Below are 21,060 nucleotides of genomic sequence, written 5' to 3' on the forward strand. Positions count from 1 at the left end.
TGAAGGGGAATGGAAATTACTTAAATTTCAAATTACTTGGTGAAACAACACGAAATGGACTGAAGTGAGTACATATATTGCGCATAATATATATGGCCAAGATTAAAACACCAGTTTTCAAATATTTTCATTTAGAAAGAGAGGAAGAAATTAAGATATTTAAGCATTATATATACTAAGCTTTACGAGAGAAGTAAAAATGACAATTGAATCTAAAGTAATGAAACGAAAAGTAATGAAAAGTAACAAGTAATGAAAATTAATGAGTAATTAGTAATGAATAATGAAAAGTAATGAAAATTTTCAACTATAAATGGTAGCGGGAAATATAACGTTCATCGAACACAACAACGCTACTCGACTTGCGCTCGCACGCAAAGTAGATGATGTTTTACACTCGCCAGCCAGATGAACAATGCTTACCTCGGGCACGGACGGACAACTTATCCAGTCCTCGAAACTCAGCACTAAACGTGAATGAACACCACGTAGGCCTCACTAACTCAGGTACCTCCCCTTTTAACTAAAAAGATTATATCTTTGTTATAAAAAAAAGTTGTTGTGCACGTCGTAGGGAACGACATTTTTTGCTCTCGCTGCTGAGTCTACATTTGGTAGGATCCTACATAAATATTGGATGATTCTATTAAGATCCTACGAACGAATGACAGTAATAAAAGTATAGTAAAAAAGTAATAAAGCGCTTCTTGACAACTCAATTATAAAGAATAAAAAATTAAAGCTCACTGCCACACATATCTCGTTTCTTATATGTTACAGTTGTTTTTAAAAATAACATTAAAAAGTCATTACTATATTCATTTGTATAATTGCTCTTATTCGTCACTACTTTTGTTTATGAATTTACAATCAATTTTATCCGATAGTTTATTATTTATAGTGTATATAGTGATAAATATTAAATACCGTAATAGTGATGAATATTATATACGAATACCGCATTATTTGATGCAGTATATGCATTTGGGAGCGTAACAAATGACATGTTCAAATGAAGTTTCAACCACTTCGTTTACGTTTACTTTGGATCGATTTGACTTGAATAGCTCTCTCTCTCTCTCTCTCTCTCTTACTAATTCATTTAAATAGGCATTCCTTGATCATGAGTGTAATTACGGCAAATAAATCGTAAAATTTTATCCGGCACCAGTTGAAAATATCGCGGTTATTAACATCAAGCTTGAACATAATTTAGACTGATTTCGGACTGTAAAATATCATTGTTAAACTGTAAAATTCAAATAAATCCTTTGCCAATCATTGTTATTCGCAAAAGAAAAATTATTTATCATATAAAACTTTTGGGCTTAACAAAGATTTTAAAGCATTTCACACGCACACTGTTATGAGCAGACATTTTTTTTCGAAAAAAGACACATGAGATTTTTACAACTGCGGAAAACATTAGTGGAAAGCTTAGCACACATAATAAAATGGCGAAGTGGTTTTTAGCAAAGAATGCGGTATTTGGACGATTCCCCGTTCCTGAAGTGACTATAGGATTGTGCAGTTGTTTGAGATGGACTGCGTGGTTGACCTTCAGTGATAAGCTTCAGCGTCGCTGTAACTGTGAACCTAGCACTTCGTGGCGGAATATAGAATAATGTAACAGGTATATATAAATGGAATAATATAATATGTAAAATAACTCATCGCTCAATCGACAGAAGTTCTCATTGTTCGATGAAGTGTGCAGAAACCCAAGGGAAAGACCGACGAAGCCATCTAATAAAATGACTGTTCGCATTAGATTGTTGTTAACTATATCATATATGTCTCTTTTGGAACTATAAATAGTGTATGTAATATACATTAAACATAAGTCCATTGGCTCTGAATAGCAAGCCTACACCATTATACAGTAAACTTCTGTTAATTGTATATATTTTACGGTATTGTATCAAATATTACATGTAATATCCTTGCAAATGAATCCATTAGCTCTGAATATAGTCAGCTTTCATGGCTAACGACAATGCTCATGAGCAGCAGCATTTCTTATAGAAAGATAATTTGAACTTCATTGAGGACTCGCTGGAAAATGCCCAGCAAATAGTTATTTTTTTAGAAAAAATAGCCCGAATTATCTACTTGAAGGCACTTAAAAATTTGAAACGGTTGTAAAACGCGTTTGATGTTCTGACCGTGAATTAGCCCTAAATGGCTGTCAGAAAACCGGAATTTTACATCTTTAATCTCCATCTATAGTCTAAGCCTTGGCTCCAGATGGTGGTGGCTCCAGAGCACTAAGTTTGTGGATATTTGTTTTAAACAATCTCATCAGCAAATGCAGCTGTTATGTAATATACAATACCAGTGACGTCATACAGGCACAGAAGAAACGTTCGGTGGCAAAACTTGAACCAGCAGATTGCCTACCACCAGAATAACTGAATAATTGCGGCTTTGTTGCGTTGCGTTCAGATTCAAAACGGGTTCTACATCAGACAAAATTTCTCGGGGAAATCCCTATTAGGAGATAATTTTTGAAACATTAAATTTTATCCAATTGAAATTGCAGAAATAACAGTTTTCTGAGCTTCGTGTAGCATTATTTATGGTACCGGCGGCGCGGCAAAACTTTTGAAAGTTCTCGAGTGATTTTTATCATTTACCATTTGATGATGACTCGTTTTTCTCGGCAAGTTAATTCGATATAGTGAAATATGAATCATTGTGCAAAAACTTGGATCATAATTATCGAACAGCTTTTTTAATTATGGAGGACATTATTGTCAAGAGGGCCATCATACAGATTTAAACTTACGGAAAATAAGACTAAAAAATGACCATTTAATGACTAGTTGATCGTACAAGCAGTAAACCGAATCTGTAGGCTTGGTTGACTTTGACTTCGACCTCTTTTGATTTTCAGAAGTATGTTGCAAAAAAAATTAAATTGAACATGGTAGACTAGACGCTATCAAAAACTTGATGATCTGTACAACACGCATGATGATGATGATCAACACGCATGCAAGAACTTGAACGTGCATCAGCCCCGGAAAGACCTGGAAGAACTGCGGCATCCGCTTCCGTGATTTAGCCAGTCTCATATTGCCGTCCTGACCTCACTTTGCTGGATCGTTTCCGACGCTCGCAGCCCACGTCTTGTATATCATAAAAATGCGTACGGCCACAATTCATATATGTGATCAAAATGCGTGCAGCCACAACTCTTGTACATGACAAGAATTGAGTGTAGCCATGCACGAGTCTCATATGTGATTAAAAATTCAAACAGCCACACACATAATATACGATCCAAATGAGTGTAGCCACAATTCTTATATATGATCAAAATGGGTGCACCCACATATCTTAAATGTGATTAAAATGCGTACAGCCACATGCAGGTCTTATTTCTGATTGAAAACGCGTGGTGGCCCAGTGGGTTAAGGTGTTAAAACGTGTGGTGGCCCATGCAGTGGGTTAACGTGTTAAAACGTGTGGTGGCCCAGTGGGTTAAGGTGTTAAAACGTGTGGTGGCCCAGTGGGTTAACGTGTTAAAACGTGTGGTGGCCCAGTGGGTTAAGGTGTTAAAACCTGTGGTGGCCCAGTGGGTTAATTAACGTGTTAAAACGTATGGTGGCCCAGTGGGTTAACGTGTTAAAACGTGTGGTGGCCCAGTGGGTTAACGTGTTAAAACGTGTGGTGGCCCAGTGGGTTAAGGTGTTAAAACGAGTGGTGGCCCAGTGGTTAAAGTTCAGAGTACCAAGATTGGCGCAGAGAGGCGCGGGTTCGAGCCTCCAGCTCTGTGCGCCAGTTTCTGGTCAGAATCGGCAAGGAGACCGGCGAAGCACAGCAGAATTGTAGCAGTGAGTTGCGCGTTCAAGCCCGCAACAAGCTGTGGGTGTTCTGCAATGTTAAGAATCGGTGACAGGCCTCAAGCCTATTAAATGCTGAAACCGCTATGTTATTATTATTTTATATAATTATTATTACACGTCTTATTTATGATCAGGAATGCGTGCAGCAACACGTACGTCTTCATGGATGATCGAAGATTCGTGCAACCACATCACGATCAGTGTGGAAACGAACGAGCCTCATATAGTATGCACGAGGACAAGATATCAAATTTAAGTTTTTACCAGATGTTGAGACAAAAACAGCACTTCTAAACGGTGAGTCTAAACAGCACGAGTAGACCGCCATGAAGGCGGCATACTCGTGACAAAAAAAAAACTTATTTTCGGAACTAAAGACCTTCAGAAGATCACGTCAGGTCTGGCTTATATGCTTGCAAGGATATTTGGTGCATATTTTGGTTGGTCGACGCTTATTGTTCTAATGCACCGGCAAGATAATTTTGCTGCACACAGCCACGGCTTCGTAGTTTTTGCCGCCTGAAGTCCGCGTTCCCAAGCAGTCACGTCGCTCAACAACCGAGCTAATATTATTCCGTACACGTGCATTAACAAGTAACGGAATTAGCGATCAAAGATGTGGGTGAGGGACATTAAAGCGTACCAGTGAACATTTAAATCTACATACACTGGCACTATTCTAAATCTTAAGAAGGGCCTTCGTGAGTACCGTTAACTGTAAGAAATAACCTTGATATACCAGGGATAATTCTCAATCCAATGAGAATCCAACAATATTAAGCGCCGCACATTCAACAATAATGCGTTGTTCCGAGCAAATAAATTGATTAGCGCAAGAACGAAAAGAAAAAATTAAAGAACTATGTCACTTAACACGTCTGCACAATTCTTCCCTCCTGACACCAACAGGTAGGTCATGTTTGTCAACAAATGTCGCACGAAGGTGTCGCATCAAAATTAAATTTGCTTAATTGATGCACCAAAAAAATTCATCTCCTTAAATTAACTCGCTGAACATTTTACAATTTACAACAGTAAACGGTACAAAATATTTTTCAAAAAATTTTTGTTTACGCTCACTGTTAAAATGCCCTTTAATTATATGCAGTCCCAAGAACAAAAATTAACCAATTTCTTTATTGCATTGTTGGCTCTATATAGCTGAAGCGTTGTCTCGGTTTTGACCTTGACTGCGTCACAGAAAACCTGTAATTTACACAGCACTGCGAACGTTTTGTGAATGAGACAAGAAAGAACTTCCCACCAATCTTACTTCCAACTCCACCTCTCGTTGTGACTCAGGCTGCAATTCACTTCGGTTCCTGCAATTAGCAGGTAAATCGAGCTGTCCGTTTCCATACAAGCACGCTGAGCCAATCGAGGCTGTAACCTTGCTTTTGTAGGCTGATCTCCGTATGTGCTTCAGTGAACAGGTGTAGAAGAAAATTTGATTTGGAATTAATAAGTTTGAGTTTGACGTAAACCATTTGGAATGAGAGTTAATTCTCAGGATCTATCCGCCCAAAAATAAATTAAGTACAACAACAAATGGCCTTGCCAAACAAGGCCTGAAGGAATGAGATAATGAGTGAATAATTAAATTTTTTACTTAACACAGAATGGAATTTCAAATTGAGCATCGAAAAAACTAGTATCAACAACTTCAAATAAATTTTAAAAAATTATGGCCCAAGTGCGAGTTGCAGTCGTTGCTGCGATAAGATATGTAGTGGAAAAGGCTTAACCATTAATGTTAAGAGTCTAATATGAGCACATGTCATATACGAAGAGTCTAATATGAACACAGATAAGGTTGTTATATATAGGGATTGAAATAGGATTCGTAAAACTTAGGATAGATGCTATGCAATGAGACTGAAGATGTCTGCATACGCTGGAGGTAAACTGAAAATCTGAGCTGACGCAAAATTGTTTATTTATTTATTTATTTCAATAGATGCAATAGCTACGTGTTACACTATGTAGATTTTATGTTGAAGAGCTGTGACCCTATTCTATCAAACAATATTCCTTCAGTTTAACTCAAATGCTTCATTTACATATGCTAATTTTTCCTTTAATTAATTCATATTGACAATTTGATTTGACGTGTATTTGAAATAAAATATTTTTGTTTTTAACAACATTTATTATCAATCAGACGAAGGAATTTCCTGCACGATAAATTTTCGAAGCTATCACAATGCAGAAATTTAAGTGCATGACAAAGGGTACACGCGAGTAAATATACTTCGACTGGTTGTACAAATGAGTCTCAGAAACATCCTTTTCAGACACATTTGCCGCCCAAAAGATGATCGTTGCAATGAGTTTCCATGACGCGGTATTTTATAAATCCGCCCCGGAGGCTTCAGAAAATTTTAAATTGCTACCGAATTTTTGGGCCAGTTTCTTCACGGCGATCCCTTGAAGGATGATACCTCCGATCTCTCTCCTTGATGTTATTTGGGAACAGAAATAATTTGAATTCCAGCGATCACTTAATTCAAGGATACTCTCTCCGATCTTGATCGTTGAAATTATTTGAGAACACAATTAGTTTGATTTACTAGTGAAGATTAAATTATACAAGTAAGAAATGTTCTTAATTCTTAGCTTCTCAGTGAATTTATTTCGTTTCTTATTTTATTTTGCTACTTAATAATGACACTGGGCCTACTTTTTTTTGTTTATTATTTTAATCTATAAACTTACACTGGACATAAAAGCTATATATATAGTTTCTCAATACTCATGAATATTCGTGTAATTTTTTACTTTTGCCTAATTAAAAATAAGATTTAGCTAGTAAATTTCGACTTATCGAGTTTTAATGAGCTAACCATCTGGACTGAGATGAATTCGATTTGATTTTTAACTTGAAGTTAACATATTTAAGATTTTAACACAATTACGCATCGGACATTATACTAATCGCCTTACTGCCAAAAGCAATGCTCTGGTCCATGGTGTGTGATTGCGCAATGGCATATTTTGCGCTTTAAATTCACTGGAAGATTTTTTGCCTAAGTCGCTGTGTCACTGAACCTATGCTCTGACGTCAGCATCCTGCCTTGCAGGAACTGCCACGTCACATACTGAATTTGTACTGCAACGTCTGTCCCCTACTTACAGCCACTGCCACGTCACATACTGAATTTGTACTGCAACGTCTGTCCCCTACTTACAGCCACTGCAGCGTCACATAATGAATTTGTACTGCAACGTCTGTCCGCTACTTACAGCCACTGCAGCGTCACATACTGAATTTGTACTGCAACGTCTGTCCCCTACTTACAGCCACTGCAGCGTCCTGTACTGAACCTCCACTGCAACGTCTTCCTCCTTACTCGAGCTAGTAATGATTTAATACAAGTAATTATTTAATATGCAATATGTTTTTGATGTAAAATGGAAAAAAGAAACATATTTCGAACTCAATAACATCGTTTCCGAGTTATTGCGTTCTAAATCTTATTTATACTCATGCAGGAAATTTCCTCTGAATGAATTACCTTTCACGTGATTGTTAATAAATTTTGAAACGCCGTAAATTAAAAACTTATATATTGCGCCGAAAAAGTTTTATTCCTTGACTTCCCTAAAAAAATACTTCAATTTTGTATGATCCAAATAAATGTAAGTGAAATAAATAATTAACTACGCAGGTATTGGAGCGCTACGTACTGAACCTCTGTAATAACGTCTGCAAAACTTCCAATAAAACTGTCATTTCTTGCATGATCCTACTTATACCCCTGTGGCAACGTTCTGCACATCCTACCTGAACTAATAGTGCAACGTGTACAGTACATCCTACCTAAACCACTGCTGCAATGTTTTGCATCCTACCTGAACCGCTGCTGCAACGGCTGCATCCTACCTGAACCGCTGCTGCAACGTCTGCATCCTACCTGAACCGCTGCTGCAACGTCTGCATCCTACCTGAACCGCTGCTGCAACGTCTGCATCCTACCTGAACCGCTGCTGCCACGTCTGCATCCTACCTGAACCGCTGCTGCCACGTCTGCATCCTACCTGAACCCCTGATGCAATGTGAGCATCCTACCTGAATTGCTGCTAAACGTGTGCATATACTGCATATATCCTACAGGGATTCCCGTACCAATCAGAAAGTGTGTCAGGAGGTCATTGGACATCGGACATATGCACCCTTGTTGCACCTACGTGCCTGGTATCTGAGAACAACCACGGAAGTTTAATAAACAGAATGCATACATTAGAGCTGATAATTATTACCTATGGGGACCTCACTAGAGGCCCAGAGGAATCGAAGACGGCACTAAGCAAAAAGGTATGCAAGGACGAGCTTGCCAAAAAATCTTCACTCGTATAGGTCCTGCCTCACAACGATCCTTGAATGTATCAGCCGATTAGTAAGAAAGTTTTTTTTTGTGAATGGATGGGAATAAAATTACGAGAAATCGAGTAATTTTTTAACTATCAACGATAATTTACTCATGGATTATGTAAAAATAGGCGAAAATTCAATACTTAGTTGCATTCAAGATACGCTATTTGCAGAGCGCTTTTTCAGTTTACCTGAGGCCAATAAAAATTCTTACACCTCATTTATTCTCGAAACAAACTTCTCTAAACTAATATTATTATTTTAGCTTAGGTGACCGCAGCATTTCAAGGTGACTTGTGCGATTAAACTGAGCAATTTTTAGCCCACAGACGCTGTGCTGCTGCGTCATCTAAATCAATTCCTCTGACCCTGGCCGTTGTCCGAATCCTTCGCAACGCAGCCGACAAAGGCATCGATAAGTTCAAAAGATTTGCGGAACAAAACTTATTTAAACCGTCACGATTACCGTGCTTGAATTTGCAGCCTCAAACGAGGGTTTACGACAGTGATGTGATTCGGAAAAGTCGCGGTTACATTTCTAATAATTGTAAGGCGTTATCTTCATAAAGGAACAAAAAATGTGGTTTTAGTCACTCGTATATAGGGTTCTGTAGATTTAGTAAATACGTATATTCCATGTGCACCGCTTTGTACCCATAATCTTCTAGAGTAAATCAAATATGTTTGTCGCACACACGAAGTGTTTATCTTTCTCCGTATATTAGTGAATTTATATACGTGAGAGATTTCTTCCATACAAGAGTGCACTCCATATGTGGCAAACGCATCGTAAGATTTCTCAGCGTTTGGCTATAATTGCAATGAAGTAATTTGATGCGCAGCCGAAACTGAACAAATTTGGATTCATTCAGAATTTAAAATTAACTACGCATACGTAAAGTAAACTTGATCATTTGCTAAGCACGAATGAAAATTTCGAAAATGTAAGGCGTGTAAAGACGAGTCACGTACCCTTTCATTCGACTACAAAAAAGTTCTGAATTACATCGAAGCTGTACTAGAAATTACGCCGCAAAAAAACTCATTTTCATCCGCAAAAATCTTTACTGCGCATAACCACCTAAAACTGGTGCAATCCCCGGACAAGAACCCGGAATCGGGCGCTTGACGTACTCTAAAATTTGTACAAAAAACTTGATGTTGGGGGAAATTATGAGCTGGCATTAGGGCGTCTCCTCGTTCAAACGTTTGCGGTATCGTTAAATAAACCTCACACAAGTATTAGAAAATGATGATTTTTTGATTGATTAATGATTTGTTAACACATACAGTAGGTTGGACAATAAAAGCTGATTTAAGCTGATTCTACACGTGAAAAACGGGAAATAACCAACGAAGCATAACATAATTTAAATTTTTTTCACGCACAGGTATATATATTCAACATCTAGTTGAACCTGGATGACGCGAACAGTTGCTTCAATCTTCGAGTCTATGTGTAAAAAGTGGAAGCAAACGATGACGCTTGGAACGATGAATAAAGGAGTCAATTTTTTATGCATTTCCTGCAATAAGATCCCATTACTACCAGTAAGAACGAGATCGGTTCGGTTTCTTCTCAAAGGACGCGGTAGCGGTGAACCGGCTCGTCGTCCGGTTTCCAGGGAGGTCAGGGGCAGTCGTTGGAATTCCCCGGCCGAGCTCAGCGATTGCACTTCAATTCAAAATCCCAGAGTAATCTTTCCAAAAGTTATGTTAGTATATAATACTTATGCAAATGATACAAAATTGCAAGTACATTAATTAAGAACATAAATTACATTAGAGTAAAGTACATCGAGTATAGTTGATGTGGTGGAACTATGTATGTAAGCATGAACGCACCAGGCTTCTGACGTCGAAATAACGTTCATTAAACATTGCTTTAACAAAATCAGCTCTTAATCGACTTTGTTTCAACGTCATTTGCCTGGAGAAAAAGATTCGAAAACTGTACGAGAGTAGTTGTTGCATAAGAATAAGCTGGTGCGCATGTTACGTAATCAATATGCACGCCTGCAAATGTTGTACATGAACATAGATCTGACATGAACGTTACGACGAACGACTAAGCACAAGCGTGAACGTTACGTGCTGACTTACTAAGAGCTTCATAAATGTTGCGCAAGAACTATTTATAAACATGAATGTTTCTTGAGACTTAACATGAGTTTGAATGTTGCCGGAAATGTGTTGAACAAAAGATAATGTGCTGAACAGAATGTGCTGAACGTATCACAGGAACATAGCGCTGAGGGCGCTGTAGCCATGAAATGTAACTCTTCCTTTAAAAAGTTTTTTACATTTGAAATGAACCTTTACGAAGAAACTTTCTTCGCTATGAATTTTAGATGAACAGAAACTTCTTCAGTACCTACAGCTAAAACCACATTATCAGTTAAAGACTAGATAATTCAACTTAACATCATTTTCCTAACGACTAGATAATTCAACTTCTGTGCGAAGTCTAGGTCGAGATTATCCCCGTACCCATCTACCAATATTTACTTTACTGAACCTTCAATGTCATGCGCATTATAGCGAAGGCCAGACGAGCGCGCTACCCTACGCACGGAAATCCCTTTATAGCTCGCCAGCAGTTGCAGCACTATCGTAGGGAACGCTTGCGACGAGTGCTGGACGGACGTGTGAAGCAACAGTAAAAGTACCTTCAGTGAAGGTTGGGATCCGACGAGTGACGCCAACAGGAAGCTCGGCAAGGTCACAGGAAATCTGACTTGAAGCCGGACCTTCTAAAAAAATGTGGAGGTAGTATGAAAGCTCATAAGATACAATCAAACTTTCTGCAGAGATAAATGTCCTTGAACACGGATGGAGAATCTGCTCCGGAGTGATAACTTGTTGCTCCAAGATCACCAAACTTAGCTGCTCGTAATTCTAGTCATGCATAAATAGAGTAAAAAAAGCAAGACGCATTAACTATGAGCTAAATCCAGATTTTTTGTTTCCCGCCTTGACAAACGGGTGTCATCACTGCCAAAAATTACGGCAACATTAAACGTTCCTTAATTCAGCACAAAATCATTTAATTGCAATCGGTGATACATTGCATTATGTAAAAAAAAACTTCTGACAAGTGTTCCGTGTGTGTTCAAGGCAGCATAGCGCAAATTTCGCGGATACACGAGACACACCGGCAACAAGGTGTGAGTCTTCCGTCGTCAGGCCAACTGACGAAATACAATGGAATATTATTTTACCAACAAATTAAAGAACATAATGAAATAATCTTGTGAAGATAACGTAAAAAGCTGCATTCTTGTTGCAAAGGCTGCATTGTGTTCTCAGTGATGGACTGCTCAAATATATTTCTGGGGGACAACGTATATATCACGTGGGCAAAACAAGAAACTTCACGAAGCATACAAATGAAATCCGTTGAGAAGTGATATGACCTCCTCATCATGACAATTTTACGATCATTGCTCAAATGACGCAGATATTTGCAAAATATCGAACTTTAGCATACAAAGCTTTCATTAAGCAGGAAATGCACAGTCATAAAACTTCCTCAAGTAAGCACGAGCCAATCTCCACCATGGAGGACAGTGGGGAAGATACGAGGGTATGTCGTGTGCATTCTTAACAGCACAAGCTTTTCCGGTGCAAGTATATGTAAACTAAACATGAGTTTGAGGCCAGTTGCTACAAGCTATTGTAGTTTATCTTTTAGCAATGTCAGACTAGCATAATTTTGTAACGTTATAATCTACTGAATCCAGTAGAATTTTAACTATGCAATTGGAGACCAGTTAAGGGAGAAAATTAGTCAACCTTCGATGCATTCAACTGGTAAAGAAAATTATCAGTTTACCTATCGAAAGTTCAAGTTTCGACATCCGCGTCGTGTTCTTAAATATGCAAGTTTAACAAGGACGAAATTTCTCAAAACCGAGAGAGATAATATTATGTTAGCAATAAGAGTTAAACAACTCAACGCCTTAGTTTTCAAAATTTTGTGCAAACCTTATGATAATTTCCTAACGGTCGGAGTCATAAAATTGAAGTAAATAAAGAATATAAAAATATAACTCAGTACTCACTGCAGTGAGTGACAGAGAGCGCATTTTCTCGTCGACGAAAACGTGAAGTCACGGTCGGACAGACAGACAGACAGACGGACGGATGGACGGACAGACGGACATGGCGAGCACAAAATTGAATTTTTTTTCATAAATGAGAAAATGCGCTAAAAACTAGCAGCACAAATTCTGAAAAATAAGTCATGGGCTGACGTTAGTGTAGGAGCTGATGGGAGCTGCGATACATCGAGCCTAGAAATGATAAGCCTAAAAGAAATCCCAAGGGATCGAAGTCCGCAGCTCGGTGTACTAGCAGCGCAATAAGGCTTCAGCTTGGAAACAAGCTTCCAGAACCCAAAAAAACAAGCTTGGAAATTAAAATAAGAGCAGGCTTAAGCGTACACGAAAATGTTTGTTTAACAGACATGTTTGAGATTAGGGGCTGTAGGCAGGGATGCCATATTTTACTTATTCATAAAAAAAAAATTGGTGAAATAAGATTATTTAAGGCTACAAAACAGCCATAAGAGCTACAAAGCAGTCAAAGCTACAAAACAGCCGAGCACGTAGATACACCAAGCGCGAGTCGATTTGTATCTTGCGACGATTCCAGAAATCGCTATAATTTTATCTGCAGCCACAAACAAATCGTACACTTAACTATTACATTGCGATGATTTAGTATTTTTGTACTACTTTGCGATGATTTAGTATTTTCGTACTTTGTGAAGGCTGGGGGCGACTGCTGCACATCACGAGTCGTGCTGCAGTTCACGTACGTTGTCAACCGCACGTAACATCGTTCGCATGCTTGCCCGCAGCTGCCGCCTGTTCAATGTTCAGGGAAGTCAGGCGCTGCGTAGAAGCTGCGTAGGAGCGAGCAGTCCACTTCCATGGTCGCATGCAGCGCCTTATGAATTTTACTCACTGCCTCGACTGCGTGAGCTGCTGACTAATTTTACTGGAAGTACATACATGCGAGCCTCAAGTAGTTTTAAAATAGTTCTTAGGAGCAACTTGTATGTGCAATAAATAAATTACACTTACCATGCACTAATTACACTTAATGAATTGTGAGTGTAATTAATTTTTAAAAAGCTACATGAGCAACTTAGTAGCAATTTTTGCTGGCTGCTGCTTACAATTCAAAATTTAACGCGCTTTGCAGATATTGGCTATAATCAACGGCTGATTTTATGTAATAATTTTTGTTATACGTACTGCTGGAATGATCATAACTGCGTCTGAGTGTAAAAATGGCAGTACACCTCATGGTAAACGAAACATTATCCGTCTACCACTCAACGTCCAATATCTACTGCTCTTGATCCAATTTAAGTTTGCATAACAGAAGTTTCAACTCACAGGACATTTTTTGATGTGTGTATGAGTGAAGCTGCAAGTCCTTTCTCTCTTGTTTCAGCGATAGCGACTGCTACAGCTGCTGCTGCTGCTGCTGCTGCTGCTGCTGCTGCTGCTGCTGCTGCTGCTGCTGCTGCTGCAGCGCGGCATTCCTACTCACTTTCACTGCTGCTGACCCACATACTGCAACGCACTTCAGGTCTCACCCCACCTCCTTCATCTACCTAATCAATATTATTCGCCTGACAGCCGCTATTAATCTCAATTATTACAGAATAACCAAATAGATTGAATAATACTGTAGAATAATCATATTGCTATCTAAAGTACTTACAGCCATCAGTTCTGTATGTCAATAATATTTCTTTATGGGATGCATCGTAGCTTGTCATTTTTGAGTGTCTAGAGCAACATTTATCCACGAGCTTATTGTTACAATTTGGAGCAAACTGCTAGCTCGGATTGATAAGTTTACAACTCACTTCAGCAATTTTATAATTATATGAAATAACTACATCTATTGTGACTGTATATCAAATATGTTCGATATGCAGTTCGATTCTCGACAAGAACCCTTCGATCTAAACGAGATTCATAATTGTAGTTGATTAATTAAGCTGTAATTAGCTTACTTAAGACGTGGATTAGTTGGCCCTTGCCCCACACTTCAAGAAGGAAACCGAAGTGTTCTTAAAATTATGATTATAAATGCAGAGAACAGGGAGCACTTACCTTATAGTGAGATTATCTGATGAGTTAAACTTGCCTTTTCATGGGACGTGACAAAAATAATTGGCAAACCTCATTCATTGAAGGTTGAAGATGATGCAGATGACGTTGCAACGAGGCATAGTGGAACTTTCTCCGAATAGTGCACAAAAAGGGACATTTACTAGTCTTCTCATGCTTAGTGCTCACTTAAATTTCAAGTCGCATGAAGAAATCTAAGGGCCATTAACGCCCCTATCAAACTGCGACGAAAATAGGTTAAGGATGACAATATACATTATATAGCATGTCTTGATTTACACCAGTTATTTACAATTAGAAATTCTACAGTCTATTTATTGCAAGCTATTAAAAATCACGATCGATTTTGTGAAAATTTTAATACTTAGGGACAAGGCTACCATTAATAAGTAGACAGTATAATCTGTCTACTGCCAGCGACAATAGAAACTATCGATGGCAAAGTTATAACCATCTTCTAGCGAAGCACATTTTGAAAACTCGATGTCTCCACAACTTTTCTATATTGTTTCCTCTCGGTATCTCAAATCGCAATGACGTTAACATGATTTTTTGATAATTATACTTACGATCCTGAAAATCAGAAGTCTCATTGAGTTGTTCTATAAAAAATGGAGGCATGAAAATATTTATTGCTTTGGGTATCGCATGGTGAAACTCCGTGGCCAGGATTACCGGCCTCAAGGTTTGATTGCAGCCTCACTTTCGGTTCAGCAACATCCGCAACAGTGACCCCAACATCCACACCAGTGACCCCAACATCCACACCAGTGACCCCAACATCCACACCAGTGACCCCAACATCCACACCAGTGACCCCAACATCCACACCAGTGACCCCAACATCCACACCAGTGACCCCAACATCCACACCAGTGACCCCAACATCCACACCAGTGACCCCAACATCCACACCAGTGACCCCAACATCCACACCAGTGACCCCAACATCCACACCAGTGACCCCAACATCCACACCAGTGACCCCAACATCCACACCAGTGACCCCAACATCCACACCAGTGACCCCAACATCCACACCAGTGACCCCAACATCCACACCAGTGACCCCAACATCCACACCAGTGACCCCAACATCCACACCAGTGACCCCAACATCCACACCAGTGACCCCAACATCCACACCAGTGACCCCAACATCCACACCAGTGACCCCAACATCCANAGAATGACCTTCATGCCAACTTCAAATGAAAAAAAAAATTCTGCTGTCTCTCGGCTACACTTGATGCCTCGGGCACTGCTCTTAATACGTAGAATAGAATAGAATAGAAGTGTCGGCCCTGAAGAAATAGGCCCATGGCCTGTTGCCGGTTCTTGAATTTTTCGTAACTTGATTCACAAGGGATCCGGCCTTTGGAACCCGATCTTTCCATTGAGATTGAGATAGCTGCTGGACTTATTGCCTGGTCCGTAATTTGCTAGGATTTTTAAGACTGAACATATGCTCCTGCATAGCTTCATCTAGTCTGTTCTCGAAGGCGTTCATACTCGGAGCGTCAAGCGATCTCATTCTACGCTCTGTTAATCATTCCAGTGAATTCAATATAACACTATTCATTATAAAAGACGAATCTTATAAGAAACGTCTGCCTAAAATGCATACTCGTACGAGTATAATTGCACAATTCGCGTCTAGCGAATGTTTTATTATGTAATTTCAATAAAATTAACACCTATCAAAAATAAATGCCTTGTAATGCTGGATGGAGCTCTTTCGGGCATGAGCATGATTAAGTTGCGCATAGGAAATCAGCAGATGCGTTTCCTTTCTGGCAACTTGTAAACTGGAACATCGAACGACGAAAAACTCAAAGTAAACATGTTCAAAATGTAAGTCCAAGTAGAATTTCGCATATGGTCTACTTATGGATAGGTTTGAGTTCACAATAACCGATATCTTAGCCTTATAGACCTATACCTATATGGTTCTAATTGCGATAGATGGTATGAAAGTCAACGTGACTTTATGTACAAAGCTAGGTTGCTGCTGACATCATAAACTAACGAGTTAAACTGTTAAAGTGTCCTGAGAAAACTTTCCTTGGTGCGTTCTTGGTTTCTCGACGGCAAAGACAGTAAATGAGGAGTATGGAACCCACCACAGATAATATAATTCCAACTACAAGCATCAGCTCATTCACTGAGTATTAGTGATCTAATCCAGCGAAAATAATGGACTGCGGCGAAGACGTGATATTTCGCATGCGGCTTCATCAGCTGAAAAAATGTCGAAGCGATTTAGGTCTCAAGCAGCACCACCTTGCTGTTACGATCGCCAATTCGTAATTATTACCTCATGAAAGCAAACATTACGATTGTACAGGAGGACAAAGCCGAGTGGTGCACGGGTGATTGGTGTAGGTCCGGAGAGATCCAAGGCGTTCGATTCAGGGCTTATAGGTGCACAAAATTGGCGGTGCACGGCTGCGCTCCCGTATTAGGAAGTTTGGAGTTTCTGTTTCGTCTCTTTGTGGCCAAGAAAAATATGTCGGATGATGAACAAGCTTGTAATTGTCAGCATAGTCGATAGTGATTTAACATTCTTCCAATAAATACGCAAAGTAATGTCGATATGAAGAAAAATATTTATTCTAAAAGTACAAATTCACGAAATTTTACGAACATTAATGCATTTATTTGCATGGTGCGAACAAGTAAAATTAATCATTGCATACTCAAAATTACTTTATATTTATTTATTCTATTTTCGGAAATCATATTCCTATGACTTATTAATTAATATGATCAATTGTAATTTGTACCGGAGAAAAATTGTTGCTTCGGACATTCGGAAATGGCGATCTATACGACGTTCATATTTGTGGAGTTTACTAGCATTCGTTTTCTTCCAATGCTTATTTGAAGAAAACCAGGAGGGCCAGCTAATAACTATTAACTAATACCTTTATGCTCCACTTGTAAATTGATGTGTGACGCATTTGCTGAAAATTGGCACGTCAATCGAAAATTTCTGCTCTAAGTTTGTTCCACTGAGAAAACGATGTTATTTAAACTTTTTAACAATCTGAGATATATATGCTAAGCCTTTTAATAATGTTAATAATTGTCTTTAGAAAAGTTTAAATACTACAAAGGAAACGTGGCGCTACGAAGAATTGTTTTCAACAAAGAGTAATGGTAATGAGAAATGTAGTGAAATTTTTAAAGATAATCAAGAAAGCATAAATAGTTTTCAAAAACTATTAAAAGTTTGTAGTAAGGACTGATTTTAAATTTCACAATAACGTAAGGCAAAACTTTCATCTAAATTTAAATCAATATAGAAAGGTTGGCAATAATCAGTTCTGCTATTCAACCCTTCACTACGACACAACGACGAACGATTGATTTCAAAGATTCTCGGCGAACGAGAAGTTCGCCGAGAACAAAAATTATATTTACAAATTTATAGGATTTCACAAGTTTTCCATGTCCGAGATACGAAATACGAGATAGTCTCATAAGATAATCTTCTTGACGCAAGAAACGTTTCAATACTTCCATATACATTTATTTACTGGACATCATTAGATGAAATTCATCATATCAACATATTGGAGTCATGAGGTTTTGCAGACATTTTCGAACGCTGAAGATCGAATTGCATTGCCTTGGAACTGCATTGCTTGTGCGTGGTTACTACTTTTTGCGGCCATGAATGATGAAGGCCTTGCCTTGACTCGTCCATTACTCAGCATAATTTGCACAGATTCAAGCACGAAGTACCGACTTTAAATTCATCTTATTTATTGAGAACGAATAAAGGCGTCATGGCGATGGATTCATTATATACATGATGAGTTAATGTTGTACAGAGAATATCTTCCTGAAGCTTTACGGCGGCTTCAGAGAATATCTTCCTGAAGCTCTGTCACGGCGGCCATAGAAAGAAAATTCATAAGATTCAAGGGTGTTTGATGATTGGCGAAAAAGTAACGGAACGCATTTTAGATTACTGTAAAGTAAGTTTCTGCCTGATTGCCTTGAAAAAAACTAGTTCGGAAAATCTGCTCCTCTAGCTTTTCTTGCAGCCGGCATTAAAAAAATTGAGTAAACTATGAGCGGAATACGAATGTAGAGCGAATCAAATTATGAAAATGATGCAAATGCACTTGCCGACTTGGCAGAAGTTAAGAAACGCGCGAGGTTTTGAGATTGCAGATAGAAGTGGCCATGATTAGCAGACACTAAATCTAGAAGCTTTTTATTGGTATGTAAAAACAGCTGTAACCTTTTCGAGTTGTGTACGTGCGAGCTCAAGTTGGCATAACCAGTCGAGATTTTTTATGCCCACGACAAATAATAATTAAACAGGTCTAAAATAAAGCATATCATACTGATCCCACCATGGTTGAATATGTATTAATTCAACCATGGATCCCACATTGTGTGCAGATGCATGGCGGCACCTTGACTGGACTGAATTATCGTGAGCGATTACCACTATCACGTCACCAAATCCCAATTATTTGTCGTTATTACGAAGCTTAACTCAAAGTGCAGTTGGATGGCAAGCTTGCTTATAAAGAATATAACCAGCTGCTTTACTAAAAACAATGCAGGTAATGTTTTTTTATAAATCCAAACGAAAATTTAGTAGACGTAATAAATTTATTAACAAAGCATAATTTCTACTTAACCACGAGAGAAAAAACTCTGCAAGTATACTCTGAAATTTGTAAGCCTCGTGGAAATAATGCAACATGTTTTTTAGTTTTCACTGTCTCTTGAGTTGGGATAAAAGGATGAGGCATCAATTGACCATAATATCAAAGCTAAGAGTAAAACTTCCAAAGGGAAAAACTTCCGCAGCTGCACAACAAAAACTTTCGTTAGCCTAGAAAAAATGGACGAGGAAAGAGATAGTTCGGGTATAATATACAAAGAGGAGAAACGAACATAAGAATCTGAACGTGCAGGTGTGAAGTAAAGAGAGCTAAACGAACGTGACTTCTTGAAGAGACTAAGCTATGACGGGAGGGCTGTTGTGGTACGGCACGCGTCTTAATATGGGGGATTTAGTTTTTATTTGTCCATATATATATATATAGAATCGCATCAAAGGATTATTTGAGGCCAATAGAAGTCACATCATCTACTAAACTCAGATGGAAGGGTTTAATATGCACTTAAAATTTTAACTTTGTGCTGGAAACTACTGAATTTTAGCGGGTTAGCAACAACTTATCGAGCGTTAGCGTATTCACCCCTAAAGAGCGTTTGCATGTTCACCTCGAAAGAGTGGTGGATGAAATTGAAACGCAATATCTTGAAAACAAAGCAAATTCCGCGAGAATCTTGAAACAACGACTAAATTTCACGGCATCAGAAACGCTGGAGAAGCTGTAGTTCAAAGGGTGCAGGTAAACATGTTAAATGGAACAAGGCAATCAGTAGAATATTAATTTAGATCTGTAACAGATTATGTTCAATCTTACACCGAGGTCAACAATTAGATCAAACTTCAATGGTTTACTTTCAAGGCCTCTCTCAACATGAGGGGTAATTAAAAAATATCATTAATAAAAGATTTATTTATTCATTGAATACACATGATAACGAACTTTTTACAAATTAACTTATCAAAGATTATAACACGGCGCAGCTACTCTTACTTGAAGCAACTCGCCTGAAGTTCCCGATCACCCACACCTAGAATAACGAGACTCCACGGCGCGAGCGGTCATCTTTTATGATCTTTTAGAGCGCAACTAATTCTTCAAGTGCTTTAATCCACAATTGTTCGTGTATGGAAACTGGAATTAAGTTCAATGACCGAAAATAAGAAGACGCTAGTGTTGATGACGTCGGCCATTGGGAGATGGTAATTTTGTCCAGCTGGTCTCGTTGGTTTGCTTTAAAGCATAGAAATGGCGCAACGACGGTAACAAATTAAGCTTAGTAAATAAAGTAGCACAAAACTGTCACGGCCGAGAAATTCATCCATGGAGACGAGCTAAAACGTATGGAATTCCAAGTTAAAAAATCAGAGAATATATATAAATGATGAATAACTCTACTGTGGAATTAAACATACTAACGGTTACAGATCTAAGAGTCCACTACCTCTTGCAGTACAAGATGAAGACCGGCGCTGCTACCATGGCAGACAAGCACGGAACAAGAAGCAAACTCTAGGGTGGATCGAGACACGAAAGAATGTATCTACTTCAGAGACCAAGAAATATTCTAATCTATTCAAGAGCCGACATGAACATACGCAAGCACACGGACACACACGTTTCTGCACACAGGACGCATCAAATTCAAAATGCACGAGGTTAGTTAGAAAAAAAAAATGTAAAATAATAAAGAGAGAAATGAGGGAATGCACGAGTGGGCATGTCAGGATGTGCCAACGCGAGGGTAATCGAGTTAACACGGCGTAACTCAACAGGATAATTGAACGCACACGGAACCTACTCCAGAGCCAAGATATCTGTAACTCCAGCAAGTGAGGTCTTTGTCACTGACGGTCAAAGCTTCCATTAGGCACGCCTAAAACCGCTCCACACTCATCAATGCACAACCCTAAAAGCAGCAGCAAATTGGTGACAAATTTTCAATCGATAAAGAACAAGCCATCCCGGTATAATACGCTTGACAAGAAACCATCTACCGGCGATATGGCAAGGTCGACAGTTAACCGTTGGCACAG

The 21,060-nt window shown here is 38.7% G+C and overlaps 1 protein-coding gene across 1 annotated transcript; it reads left to right on the forward strand.

Moving 5' to 3' along the window:
* Positions 1-11,782: 11,782 nt before the first annotated feature.
* Positions 11,783-20,540, forward strand: LOC108678701 (splicing factor 3A subunit 2-like). The gene is made up of 3 exons (XM_018167160.1): positions 11,783-11,809; positions 15,076-15,547; positions 20,452-20,540. Exons 1-3 carry the CDS (start codon positions 11,783-11,785, stop codon positions 20,538-20,540), a joined length of 588 nt encoding a protein of 195 aa, XP_018022649.1.
* Positions 20,541-21,060: the final 520 nt, after the last annotated feature.

This window comes from Hyalella azteca, unplaced genomic scaffold (genome assembly GCF_000764305.2).
Source record: "Hyalella azteca isolate HAZT.00-mixed unplaced genomic scaffold, Hazt_2.0.2 contig502, whole genome shotgun sequence".
Lineage (NCBI taxonomy): Eukaryota > Metazoa > Arthropoda > Malacostraca > Amphipoda > Hyalellidae > Hyalella > Hyalella azteca.